Consider the following 13178-nt stretch of genomic DNA (forward strand, 5'->3'; position numbering starts at 1 on the left):
GCTTGCCGGTTGTGCAGTCTGAGTAGGCACCCAAAAGAGCAATGGTTGATTGTATAGAATATAAAAATCTTCTATCCCAGTCTTAATCTGCTTGACATCGGCAGCACTTGCTGCCCAAACTTGGCCTTTCTAGTAAGGTATACAAGACCTGCTTGTATCTCAGCTGGGCATTAGCCAGTCCAGAGGGAGGCTCTCTTGCTTCTGGCACAGGCAGTGCTGGAGCCAGTTAGATAATTTCATTTCTAAAATAAAACCTTCAGTCTGTAAAAGGTCAAGTAGGAGACCACGGCTTGTTCAAACGTCTTTCTTGGAATGCTTGCCAAAATGATGCCATGGGGGAAAAGAGACCAATTTCATCCTTATTCTGCAACAGATCGTCAGGCTGTGATACAGAGACAAACCCCAGCTGGGACTGCGTTGCCCATCAGCTCCCTTCTTCATTCTGACAGACAGGGCATCACCTCCTCAGCCATGCCGAAACCTTGCAGAAGGCTTAAGAAATGCTGGGTTTGTCTTTCAAACCGTAGTCCTCCATGGGGTGTGCTACGTGTGACAGGCAGGAGCAGAGCTCAGCTGGGCGAGCGAGGTGCTCCACCAACACTCCTCGCAGGTGCCGGCTGTGCGGCGAGCGGGCTGGCATGGCTGTCGCCTTCTGATCCCCTCACCCTGGGCCAGAGGGACCGAGGGGCTTGTTCATGTGCTGCGAGTGATAATGTTAAGAGGTTGGGCCTTAGACTTTTGGGTAAGAAAGATCAGTTTCTAGTAGCTATCAAGCTTGTGAACTAACCCTATCTTGTGCTGTGGGAAGAAAGATGAGTTAATTGAAGGAGAGCACAGTAAGAGGCCCTATGACAGCGAAGTGGCCTCCTGGCATCCTCTCCCACCCTCATCTTGGAGGAAGGATGCCAAATCCAGCTGTCTCCTCACCCTCTCCCCCAGCAAAGTGATCCTTTCCTCCCTGCAGATGGAAGTTTATGAAAGTGCCTTTTCCCATCCTTGCAGCTCGGGCTGCTGCCTTGAGCCACAGATCAGCAGAGGCCATGGGAGCGCTTCCCTCTGTCAGGGATGCAGCTTTCGCCTTTATGCTTGCAGAGGGTCGCCAGAGCAGCTGCTCAAGGGGCCTCTGATGCTCACCCCAAACTGAAATCCCCCTCTGCTCCAGTGCTGGAGAGGGGGAGAGCTGCAGCTCTGTGGGCAGAGGGTGAAGTCACTGTCCCAGCACAGCTGGGGCTGATTTGCCATAGCTGGGCTCCAGGCACCATCTGCCAAGAAGGAAGCCACCCCTGACATGTCTGTCCTGAAAGGCCAGGAATGAGCCAATATCCTGACTGCCTGCCAGCTCCCCTTTGGAGGGCAGGATGGCAGTGAAAGCAAGAAACCGAGCAAAATTTCTCACCCTTTGTGGGTTCTCCTGGCAGGGCAAAGGCAAGCAACCCCAAGCCAGTGAGGATGCAAACCTACAGCCCCCTCGCCAGAACTTCTCCTCCTTGGCGAGGAAGAGGAGGGCAGGGACGAGCTGAGCTCGTCCAGGGAATAAGCCAGGCTCTGTGCACGTAGCACACTAGACAACAGGGCAGGCGGAGAGGGAAAGGCAAGCACAGAAATGCTTGCTTGAGAAGATGAACTGGATGACTACGCAGCAGAATTTGAGTCACGTAACTTTATCATGCTTGCAGTTCTGGGATGGGGCTTCTCTTTCTGTGCAGAGCTCTCACTCTGGGCAGGGGGCAAGGGTTGCATGCCTTGCTGGGCCTCCTGCTTCCCCCTCCTTTTTCAATCCCAGGACCAGCTGCCTTGTGCTCACCTCTTGTGACGCTTCCCCAGGCAGCACTACTGCAGTGTTACTTTCTATTCTAGCTTTCCTTTCCTACAAAACACCCACTCTGGGTGGTTTATTTTTCTTCTTTGAATGATACCTCAGCACTCCACCTATGCACACGTCAGCCTAAGGACACTGTGCCTGCCGAGAGGGGACTTCCAAGGTGCCCCTGTGGCTTCACAGCATGGTTCTTCTTCATCATGCCTGCCCCAGGAGGCGCTGCTCCAGGTCGTTTTGCTGTTGTCAGCTGTTGCCGTTGGGAACGATCCCTGGCTCCGAAAGGATCGAAGAGGGGTACACCTCTTTGCAGAGGAGGCAGGTATTGCTGTCGCGTGCCATGAGAGGTGCAGAGCTGCTGCTGACTCTCCCTTACCCGAGTCTCTCCGGGCACATGGTGAGCCCTGTCTACCCAGAGCCCGTGGTGCCAGCAGGCCCTGCTCTCCCTCCTTTGGCATGTGCATCACCGGTGTCAGCTGGGGATTTGATCGAAGTGCACGTGGAGGGAAGGAGAGGGCAAAAGTTAGGGTAGACAAATGACTAAGGCGACATTTGATTCTGCCCACCTGGCTGTCAGCAGCACCGACCTCAATACGATGCCAGTGCGTTTGTTTTGGGTGTTATTGTTAGACAGTTTCTGCCTCCGGTGCCTCTGAAACATAGTTTTTGAGATAACAGGAAGAGATAACCCCACAACAGAGATGCTATCCGCATAGTAGTGCTCATTGGTTGCATTTCCCAGGCGCTTTCTCTGCCTACATAATAACAGCAGGCAAGCACTTCAGGTTGCTGCCTGCCCTCCCACACAAATACCCGCTTTCGCTTCCAGCCCTTCTGGGCGGCGTGGGGCAGGTGAGCGAGCGCGGTGCAAAGGCAAGGGGGTGCGAGCAGAGAAGTGCGTGGCACGGGCACTGCGGACAACCGGAGGGGAACAGCTCTGAAACAAAACTGTCTGCAGGCATCCCAGAACTGCATTTCTACGCTCACCGCTCCCTGGCTGAACACCAGTGGAATGGGGACAGGCGGTAAGGCCGGTATATTAGGACAACTATATATTAGCCCTTGAAGAGCCTCACGCTGAAATGTAATGCCTGATGGGACAGTCTGGGACCGCTGCTGTTAGCAGCCGGAGTCCAGCAAACCCCTCTTCCTCTGTTAAAGGCAAGGTGAGCTTTCCCATGAAGAATGAGAATGAAATGGAGGGGTGCTTGTTTGCCAACGACTTCCTACATAAGGGTGCCCTGGTCTCCGGCTTTTCTTACACAAAACACGCGTGCACCTTGCTTGCTTCCATGATGGGCTCTTCCCAAAGCCCGCGTCTGTCCCTTCCCTGTTTGGCTGGGTGCCCCAGAGCCCCCTGTGTTTGCTGGCAGGTTCACTAGAGGGCCTGGGATGTCCTGCTAAGCAGAAGCTCACCGAGCTCCCTGCCCTGCAAAAGAGCTCTGTGCCAGAGGCTGGGGGCTTGCCCTGCTCTGCTGTTACTCCTGACCTCTCATCTCACCCTGGTGGTGTGTCCCACCCCTTGGTGGCTCTCCCTGCCCTGAGCACTATGGAGATGGCAAACCTGGGAGAGCGAGGGCAGTCTGTAGGCTTGGGATGCTACTGTAACGCTCCTGTTCATACTCCTGCTGGGGATGGGGTCCTGAGTTCTCCTCTTGTCTGAGAAGGGAGTAATCGTGAGGTACTGTTTTATGCCAGCATCACTGTTTTATTCCATTTCTACTTTCCTGGAGGTTTTACAGATGTTAAATGCACCACCTGAGGGAGCTGTGTCTCTGAGAATGGCTGTGCAACGCTGGGCTGTATGAACGGCTGTACAGCCAACAGGCTCTACAACATACGGGCGATTGCAAGGCCTGCATGCTGCAGGCACACCGGTCACTAGTAGCCAAAACTTCAATTTTAGTTGGCATCAATGTGATTTCAGTAGCCAGGGCCAGTGTGAGTGAATGGCAGAATGAGGATGAGGTTCCTAGTGCAGGGGAAGTGCCCGTGTCTCAAACCCAAAACCCAACCAGCAAAACCTCCAAAACCCTTCTGCTGAACTTACAATTTCTATAGACTGTTTTTCTTTTAGCTATTTAAAAAAAAGACAAGCTTAGTCAAAAGCTAGCCACTGCAAAAGAGGAACCAGGTAATGTGAACTTTTTTAAAAAGCCCTGACAGGAAGAAAACATGTCTGCACAGCAAGTGACTCGTAGGAGCCTTTAGGTCCTGTAGTGGAAATTAAATATGGAGTGTTGGAGGAGTTGCTGGAAATCCAAGGTCTTCCAAAGGAAGGTCTGTTTAATAAGGAAAACGGGGTGGAAATAAATGGTGTCCCCACTCTCTTTCTTTATCAGACATCTCACCTTGCCTAGAAATTCAGGCCACACATGGGCTGCCTAGTCTCACACTGCTGAGAACAGCCAATATGTCCCTGGCTATTGCTGCCAAAGTACGCTCTCTTATCGGGCTCATTCTTGTCCATCCCGCCCCTCTTCCTTGGCATCCCTGTACCACAGGGAAGGCTTGCCCGGGGTATCTTCTAGGGAAAAGAGGCTGGATACGTCCATTTCTGAATGTCAAATGTTACCTGCAGTAGACCTCCCTGTTGATGTTGGGAACATCACATCAGGAAAATTGGGTCAGCTTTAGGAAAACCACCAAGCCGCAGCTCTGAAGAGCCACAGATGGTGCCAGGGTTAGAGGGCATGTCGACAAGTGAGGAGAGGCATTTCAAGATGGCAACTATAGAAGAAGTAGCCGTGAATCTCCTTTCTCTCAAAGCATCTGTGCTAGAGAAGGACATCTGTGACAGAGCACCTGAGGCAAGTGCAGGCGTGATGTCTTATCTAGAGATGAAAAAACACCACTACCAGTGGGCACCCAAGCAGCTGCCTCAACTGACTCAACATGTGTACACACATGTTAAGCAGCGAGAACTGTTAGTCCCCTCCCTCCCCTGAAGTTTTGAAGGACACATGCTTCTGAAGCCCTAATAAGAAATAGTACAGAAGAATGGTTTACAGGCCTAGATTGATCAGAAGGGAAGGAAAAGCTCTGCTTCTCTAAGGTATAAAAAGAAGATGCTGCATCCTTTTGAAAAAAAAAACTGCTGTAAGAAGGTGGGATGAAAGAAATGATACAGATGATGCTTCACTGTGGTACGGGGGGGGACTTGTGTGCATGAAGCATGGGAATTTTGTGCTATGCCTGTTTTACACCCAGAGCTGGCCATTTCCACTGGTCCTGAGCTAAAGTCTGTACCTTGGGTGGTGAACAGCATGGCTGGAGGAGGGGGCACAAAGCCGGACCCACGCTCAAGGGGCAGCTAGCCCATTGCTGCTCAGGGAACTGATGCCTGCTTGGTCTCGCTGGAGGAGAAGGAGAATTTATGGGCTGGCCATACAATGGTGACAACAGTTTAGGGATGCTTTATTTAAGCGCAGCACCTATTAGGCAGCTTCTGGAGCACACCTCTAGGCAGGGAAGGCAGTTTACAGCGCAGCTCTACCTAGCAGCTCCTGTACGAAGCCTTGTCCTGCGGAATTTGGCCCGAGTGCTTCGTTCAGCAGTGCTATCAGCTGTCTCCAGGGACAAGAAGTGGAGGCAGCAGGTGCCCTGCCTGCGGCCGCCTGCTTGGTGCTGGTGTGAGCGCAGGGTGCAGAAGAACATGTTGGTGCTGTCATCTAGTGGGACAACATGAGCATGGCCTGGCCATGGCTCTGTGCCCTTCCTCCCCTGCCTTTTACTCCTCTCTTGGGCTAATTTACATCCTGACTAATAGGCTTGGGAGTATTTGGGGGCCGTAAAGCTTTTCCCTAGAATAGGCAGTGGGAAAGCTGTTATTGTTACAGCCTTCATACACAGTTTTTATAAGGCTTGCGTATTACAGGCTAGGCTTAAAGGGAGCTCATCCAAGCTCATGAACTCAGCTGGCGCTCACGTACCTCCCCCCAGGAGAGTGTATTTTGTGCCTGTGAAAGAGCTCAGCCCAATGCACAAATAGAATAATGGTTAAGTGCCCATCTAATTTGGATCTTGTTTTGCACCCAAGGAAATCTGAATGATCAAGGCTAGAGACATCTCTTAAGCACTTGATTTCTGTGATTTGTATTCAAAACACAACATCAGTCGCTACTTTCTGTTGGTGAGCTCCGCTACGATCAGGTTCAAGTTTTGGTTCCTCTTGCAGCTGCTCAGACATGTTCTGCCACTTACACAGCACGTGGCAAACCTCCCTGTCGGCTGCCCCGAACTTTCACAGAGGGTACATTGAGATGACTTGTCTTCCGGAAGACAAAACCCAATCTCAGAGACAGCATCTGGGATGTGTTCAAGGCTGAGCAGCAACGGAAGGGCAAAGGTGGGAGTAGGGCCTTGCAGCTCATCTTACGTCTTTCCCGGCCTCTAATGGTTTCATCCCGTAAGCGCCTCCTCGTTCCTCTCACAGAAAAGGGAATGCTGGAAAATCTGATGCTGCTAATTCTGGTGGAGGAACTGGAATGCAAACCACAGCCTGAGCAGGGGGCAACAGGGAACCGAAAGCAGTCTCCCAAATGAGAAGCATTGGCGTGTTTTTGTTTTTAAAGATGCAGGGATTTCTTAACCGTATTCTAAATAGAACCGTAGAACAGCCCGCGTCGGAAGGGATCTCTGAGATCATCTTGTCCAACCTTTTTGTGGGAAAGGCAGCCTAGATGAGATTATCTGGCACCCTGTCCAGTCGCATCTTGAAAACCTCCAGCAATGGGGACTCCGTCAGGTCCCTGGGGAGGCTGTGACAGTGGTTGGTTTCTCACTGTAAAAAATTTATTTCTTATAACAAGATGAAACCTCTCCCAGTTCAATTTGTACCCATTACCCCTTGTCCTCTTTATGTGGCTCCTCGTGGTTTAGGTTGAAATCCTTCATCTTTCTATCTCTGAAACACTTCTGTTCTTGTGTGATGGAGGGTGATCTTTGGTGTCCCGAAGGAAATACAGTTATGAAGGTGTGTGTCTCTGTTGGTCCCCATTCATGCTGTCCTTCTCTACCCTTCCTTCCCACCCTTCTCCTAGTCTTTTTCAGGAAGCACATTAATTGACAGGTTACATCTGCTTAAGTACAGTAAGTGTTCGGTTTCTAAAGGACTCCTAGTTTAATTTCTCTTATTCTCTTCTGCTGTGAAAAGCACGCCCTGCCCCCTGGTTAACTATTCCAGCTCACAGGGCCAGCTACAGCGGCTGCAGAAGCTCGGCGGTGCGAGGCTGATGGCGAGTAGAGGAAGGTCCTGGTGGGTTTCCCTTTCCACACATGGGGATGATTTGGGGGGGGGGGGGGGGGGAGTTCAGGAAAAAAAAAAAAGAGGCCCCAAACACATTTGCTCCTAGAAGTGTGTTTTGGGTGAAAGCTGCCGAAAGGTGGCTGTGCTGTGCCAAAGAGGGCAGCCGGGACCCAGGCAGAACATCGCGTCGGGGCGCCCGGGGCTGGCCCGCCCCGCCGAGCCGCCCCCTGCCCGGCCGCCGCGGGGGAGCCGCCGCCGCTCCGGCCCGACCCGAGGAGAAACCCGGCAAGGCCAGGAGAGGGCACCTGAAAACAACTGTTTTGGGCAGGGTTGTGGCTGCTGTTGGGCCCTTCCCTCTCCTCCCCGCCCCCCGCCCTTTGCGCAAACCCTGAGAGCCGTTTTCAGCTTCCTGGGAATTTGCTGCTTTGTGGGATGAAAGGAGAGCGCCCAAAGCCCCGCTCGGCGTGCGGGCAGCAGCGGGCTGCGCCTCTCCCGCCTGCATCCAGCCACCGCTCCCCTCCCCTCCCCTCCCCTCCCACCCCAAATTCTCTCCCCCTCTCCATACACATGCCCATGCCCGCGCCCGGCAATGTGCTCATCCGCAAAACACACGGGCACATGCAAGTATAGTGTAACCACACAGCAATTCTGGGACCAAAACCAGATCTGTTTTGGTTTTTTTTTTTTGTTTTGTTTTTTGTTTTTGGTTTTTTTTTCCCCCTGAAAAGCTCCCTAAAATATGCAGATTTCAGCAAAGCAGCACCTGTGTTCAAACCACAGTGGGGCTTGGAGGAAGGGAAAAAACACCCCACCTCAGCAAGCAAGAATGTCAAGCTGAAAGCAGCGCCAGGCTTGGCTGCCTTTTTGAGATGCCACTACATGCTGGCCCTCTTTGTGCTAATACTGGTTGGATGTTGCTCCTTGAAAAGCCTGGTTTTCCAAAGGCTGAAAACATTAAGCCAGAGATTTTGCACATCAGACTTCAAATCAAAGGTGCCAGGCCTGAGAAATGTACAGAGCTCAGCTGTGCTGAGGGGTGGCGGGGTGCAACACCAGTATCAACCAGATTATAAAGCTCCCGGGATTTGTTCAGAGTGAATTTTGATGCATTCAGTCACAGCACAGCATCCCTGCCATGCTTCCCTTCTGGGAGCGCGAGTATCCCACGGTCTTTCCCTGTCTCATGTGTGCAGATATGCACTCTTTTCACCCCCAGCCCCCAAACATGCGCTGTTTCCTCCTCACTTCTCATGGGCACTTGCAGATTCAAGCATGAAATCTCTACCAACAAATGCTTTTTACATGCTCTGCTGCGTGGCTTTGCTGTATATGCTTATGCCCTAATTGCATCACTTCCCTGCAACTCCCTTCCTCAGGTGAGCGCCTTGCTCTCTTAGTCAGTGCATGCACACAATGAACATTTCATGCTCTATAGCCGTGCCCAGATAACCCACATATAACTCACACTTACATGTACATCTCCACTTTTTAAGCACAGACACATCGACTGCTCTAATAAATTCATACGACAAACTGTGTATATATACAGGCACCTTTTCCACATAGCCCATAGAACTCCAAGTATAAATGTGCTCATTTTCTTTGCACAGACACACATGCCCACACTTAACTTTCCTTTCTCTGGAACAGACAAGCCTTTGTTGTTAGGCTGTCTCTGCTCCTCTGGTCTTTTTTTCCCCCCTTGTTTCTGACTGTATTTTCCCTACTGCCTGTCTCTCCTGCTTGTTCAGGCTGTCAACTAAGCTGCAAGGTGCTGCAGATGAGCCGCTTCAAATCGTGTTTGTCCAAGGCTTTTTCCTGGGGCGACGTGTGGCTTGTTAAAACGGGCTCCATGTGTGCTCTCTCAGTGAATCCCCCCCTACCCCAGTTTAAGGGTACAAAATGCAGCATTTTGACAAAACATTTCCCCCTGGTGGGACGCTCTGTGCTGCCAGGGCGAGGGACCGGGCTCCTTCTCGGGAGGTGCAATATCTCTTCCATCACTGTTGCAATGGCAAAAACCCTGACAACCGCTCTTGCAAACACCCTGCTCTTGCCAGGGCAGGCCGGGTGGCCACATCCAGCCTGCCTAGGCTCGCCCACGCACCTCGGCCCTGAGCGATGCGCTGCCGCCCCGTTTGTTTGACGGCTGGGTTGCTCACATGCTGGAGGAGCTGAGGGAGCAGCAGAAAGCTGGGGTGCAACAAGTGGCGGGGGTGAGCGATGTGGGCTCTCGGGCAGCCAGGAGGGGTTTCAGGGTGGCTTGCTGGCATCAGCAAAGGCTTGCAGCTTTTGGAGCTTTTGGGAGAGCACAGCTCGTGGTAGGGGGTGCCGATTGCTGGAGTAGGGGCAGGTGGCCAGGCTGTGCCGCACTGCAGCATCAGGGAAGGAGAGGTGGTGAAAGTCTCCCCTCACCCCCATGCTGAGTGCTCAGCACTGCTCTTCAGCCGTTCCTGGGGAGCTTTTGTGCAACTTTGCTGCTGCCTGGTCTGCCCAGGACCCTCAAGACTGCCAGCCTCTGCAGTAGGGCAAGGCCCACGCCCTAGGGAACGGGCTTCAGCCCCAGCCAGATTTCAGGTGCTTTCCCAGGTGTGTTCTGCATTTAAATAACAGCTTCCTGCTGCTCAGAGTGAGTGACCTCAGCCTGGGAGACTGGGGCTGTAAGGGTGTGCAGGGGTGGTACTGAGAGGTATGTGTTGGCTCTGTGGGATTTGCCTGGTGCAAAAATAGCTTCTGTATTTGTGTACCTGAATGCTAGCAGTGTCCCGTCCCAGGACTAAGGTGATACCCAGCAAATGGAGCTGTGCCAAGCGTCTATCCCTCTTCTCTGTCTATGTTGACCCCAAATGTATCCATGTGTTGTGGGAGGCTCTGCTGAAGGCGGATGAATGGGTGCGAACTCAGCTGAAAGGGATGAGGTGTGGTGCAACCTGGTGTGGGAGGGAGCGAGTCCTGCTTTTGAGGATGCCTCTTCGACTCCCCTGGGGAAGGCACGGCCAGGCTCTGTGGTGCCCCTGAGGGCAGTAGCACCTTGCTCTAAACAGCCTTGAGGTCTTGAGAGTGACACTGCTGGCAGACCCTTGGATGAAATACATTCAAAGACATCTCACTGAGAAGCTGGCCTCCACTGGCTTGTCCCAGCAGTGCTGTGCCAGCAGCCCCCTTGATGCTGAACCAATTTTCTTCCCCTGCTGGTCTCAGTCTCCTGGCTGTCTCACTGGGGTTAGAGTCCTCAACTGGTCACATGCTCTTTGCTTTTCTGCCCTTTCTTATTTATTCTTTTCTGCTCAGAACAGACGTGAGGCAGGAAGCGATGTCCAGCAGCTGTGCTGCCTGTCTGCATGGTCGTCTCAGGACAGCCTACCTCCTCAGAGCAGCGACACCGGCACTACTTCCACTCGCTTCCCTCTTTTCGTCCCTTCATCGCAACCTTGTGGTGAGTCACAACAGTTATATTTATGTCTAACAGAGCCAGGTTTTGTGTAAGTTGTTTTATTTTTCTGTGAGCTCTCTCATCTGCTCAAGTCAGGGGATTGCAGGCGGTGCTGCCATGGTGTGGAGCATCTCCAGCTCATTTTGCCCCGCTGCTCCATTTGCCTCTTGCACAGGGTTCCCAGCCAAACCAAAGACAGGAGCCAAATGTATCTTGTGTAGAGCAATGGCTCCAGCTCCCCATCCCCAGCGACTCACTGACCTGGAGACCTCTGGGCATAAAGAAAGTGCAGTGTTAGTGGAAAATTGGTACAGTCCCCAGAATGTCCTTAGGAAACATGTGAGCTGGGATGGAGCCAGCTGTTCTGAGTGGGAAGGTGAGAGGTTAGCCCAGAAGACACAGAGGAGAAAGGCAAGCCAGAGCTGGAGCGTGTTATTTGTCTCGTGGCTGAGAAGATGAGCGGCTTGGGCTGGATGTGGGTGAGTGGCACTCGGCCACGTTTTGAGGAGTGACCTCCAAGGCGAGCTGAAAGAGCCATACATGTCAGCTCTTGTGAAAAGGATGTTGGAAACCCCAGAGCCCCGGGAGGCTGATAGCGCAGTGTATTTCTATTTGTAACCATTGGCTGGGACTTTGCACAAGCTTACTGTTGCCTGCAGTCTTATCTTCACAGTGAAAGGCACAAACCCACCAAGCAGGCAGTCGCACGTGCTGTCTGATGCACAGCTCCTCCCTTTGCTTCTGGACTGACTTTGTGTGACAGATAAGCATCCAGACTACCCAAGGAGAGAAAATATCTCTTGAATCATGAGGATGTGATTCAGGTTGAAAACGTTATTTCAAGGATAATCTATGTTCTGGGGTCTGGGCTGGATGTGGCTACAGATACTGTGAAATGTGTGCGTTAAGCAGGGTGATTGGTTGGTGCTAATGGGGAGGCCACAGCTTTTTAGCCTCCTTATGAAATCCAGTTGGGCTCTGCATGTGTGTGTGTGGGTAATCTGGACTCACACACTGAAAGCCCTCCCTCATACCACTGCCATGGCTTTGAGACTCAAAGCAGAGGGTGAGGCAGCATCCTCTTTGTGAAGTGAGTGGAAATGGTCCTGTTTTCCTTCAGAAGTTTCTGAGTGACCAGCCATGTTAACACAGCTGCAGCTGTGTCTCCACAGGGATGTTCTTTTTTCAAGCTGAAACCAAGAACAATTCCCTGGAAGAAGCACCGAGAATAAAAGTGATTATTCTGGAAGGAGCAGTGTTGTCGCTTGAGTGGTGCTTTGGCTCAGACCTCTTCCCTGAAAATTGGAGAACTGTAGGATCAAAGCTTAATTTAGGCAGGAAGGGACCCCCCTGGAAGCCATCCAGTCCAAGCCCCAATGAACCCCCAAACGAAGCAGGTAGACTGTGAGGCATCGGTGTGTTGCTGAGTAGAGAAACTTTGGAAATAAATCTTGGTTTATTGGGATTTAGCAGGACTTTTGCAGTAATGTAAGAGGGGTCAGAGGTTTGGCTTGGCTGTGGATCGCATCCAGACTCTTGGATGCCCACGTCACCCTCCAGAAGGGTGGTGGTGCTCATCCAGGCACGATCCCTCACTTCATTGTGGAAAACACTGCTGCTTTTGCCATTCTCTGCTGTATCTGGCTGGGACGGCGTGCTCTGTGCCTGTCATCGTGCTTGTGCTCCCCTTGCTTCGGCTGGGTAAATAATTGCCTCCTTCCCCCTCTGCAGTGACTATGTGTCAGTGCACTGAGGGAAGCACAAGGGCTGCATTGCATGCTGGTTTGACCCCCTGATGAAAGGATGGTAGGAACGTGGCGTGTGGGGCAGGCACATGTGGACCCAGAGGCAGAGCAGCTGGGAGGAGGCCTGCTTTGATGTCCCACAGCTTCATGCGGGTGGTGGTTTTGCCTTGCTGCTGCTGCTCCCTTCTCCTGATGGTGTCCTACACATCTCTCCTCCCACCCTTTTGCAGCCAGGGGAAGAAAGGAAGGTGCTTAGAAACTGCCTCTTTAAAAAACAAATGTTCCTGCTAGCTAGAAGCAGTCATGCCCTGTCAAACCCTTGGTAGGAGGTGTATCTTGTCGCACAGAAGGTTAATGTGTCTGGCGTTTCTTCTCTCTGGGTCTCTGAACACGTGCTCTCAGGGACCCAGACCTCCCAGGTTTGCATGAGTTTGCAACTGTGCTTCCTGCTACTGGTTGGTCTCGACGTACGAAGGGAACAAATGTTGGATGTTATTTAGCACTTCAGTCAGGTCGTGCTGCAGCCAGGAAGCACAATGGTTCGTAATGGAGAACATATGGGATCTCACGCAAACACCCTCACTCGCTCCATCCTTGTTTCCCTGCCTGTAAAATGGAAATAATAATTCAGTAGCTTAAAGAAGAGTTGTGGGGCTTGCTTAACAAATTAAGATTTGCGAAATGCTCGCAGCCCTTCATCCAGAAGGGGCGGCGGGAGGGTGTTGCGTTTTTAATTGCAGGAGCATTGCCAGTCTGTCTCCTTCCCTTGCACCCGATGGAAAGGAGATGCTGGGTGGCCTGTTTGAGGGACAGGCCGTGGTGCATGGGGCGCTCAGTGTGCTCGGTGGCGCCTGACCACACGGGGACCTCTGGGGGTCCCACTGTACTGGATGGGGACGTAGCAGCAGAGTGACCCGCCTGTGTCCATCTGCGCGA

At 52.2% G+C, this 13178-nt stretch overlaps 1 protein-coding gene across 4 annotated transcripts in view; it reads left to right on the top strand.

Annotated features, from left to right (window-relative positions):
* Window positions 1–2684: 2684 nt before the first annotated feature.
* LOC148055669 (uncharacterized) overlaps window positions 2685–13178 on the top strand; it is a 34001-nt gene continuing 23507 nt past the window's right edge. Inside the window, exons 1-2 of one of the 4 annotated variants that reach the window (XR_015704984.1) lie at window positions 2685–2841; window positions 10356–10500. Coding sequence is in view for 1 of the 4 variants with exons in the window: in XM_087758594.1 (XP_087614720.1) it covers window positions 2911–2982; window positions 10356–10500 (217 nt within the window). In the remaining 3 variants the exon portion in view is untranslated. Of the gene's footprint in view, window positions 2983–9721; window positions 9754–10355; window positions 10501–13178 lie in introns of those variants that run through there. The other 3 variants (XR_015704985.1, XM_087758594.1, XR_015704986.1) reach the window with 3 other exon arrangements.

The sequence above is a fragment of the Nipponia nippon genome, unplaced genomic scaffold (assembly GCF_047370975.1).
Source record: "Nipponia nippon isolate SJK-2023a ecotype South Korea unplaced genomic scaffold, ASM4737097v1 scaffold_2, whole genome shotgun sequence".
Classification (NCBI taxonomy): Eukaryota; Metazoa; Chordata; class Aves; order Pelecaniformes; family Threskiornithidae; genus Nipponia; species Nipponia nippon.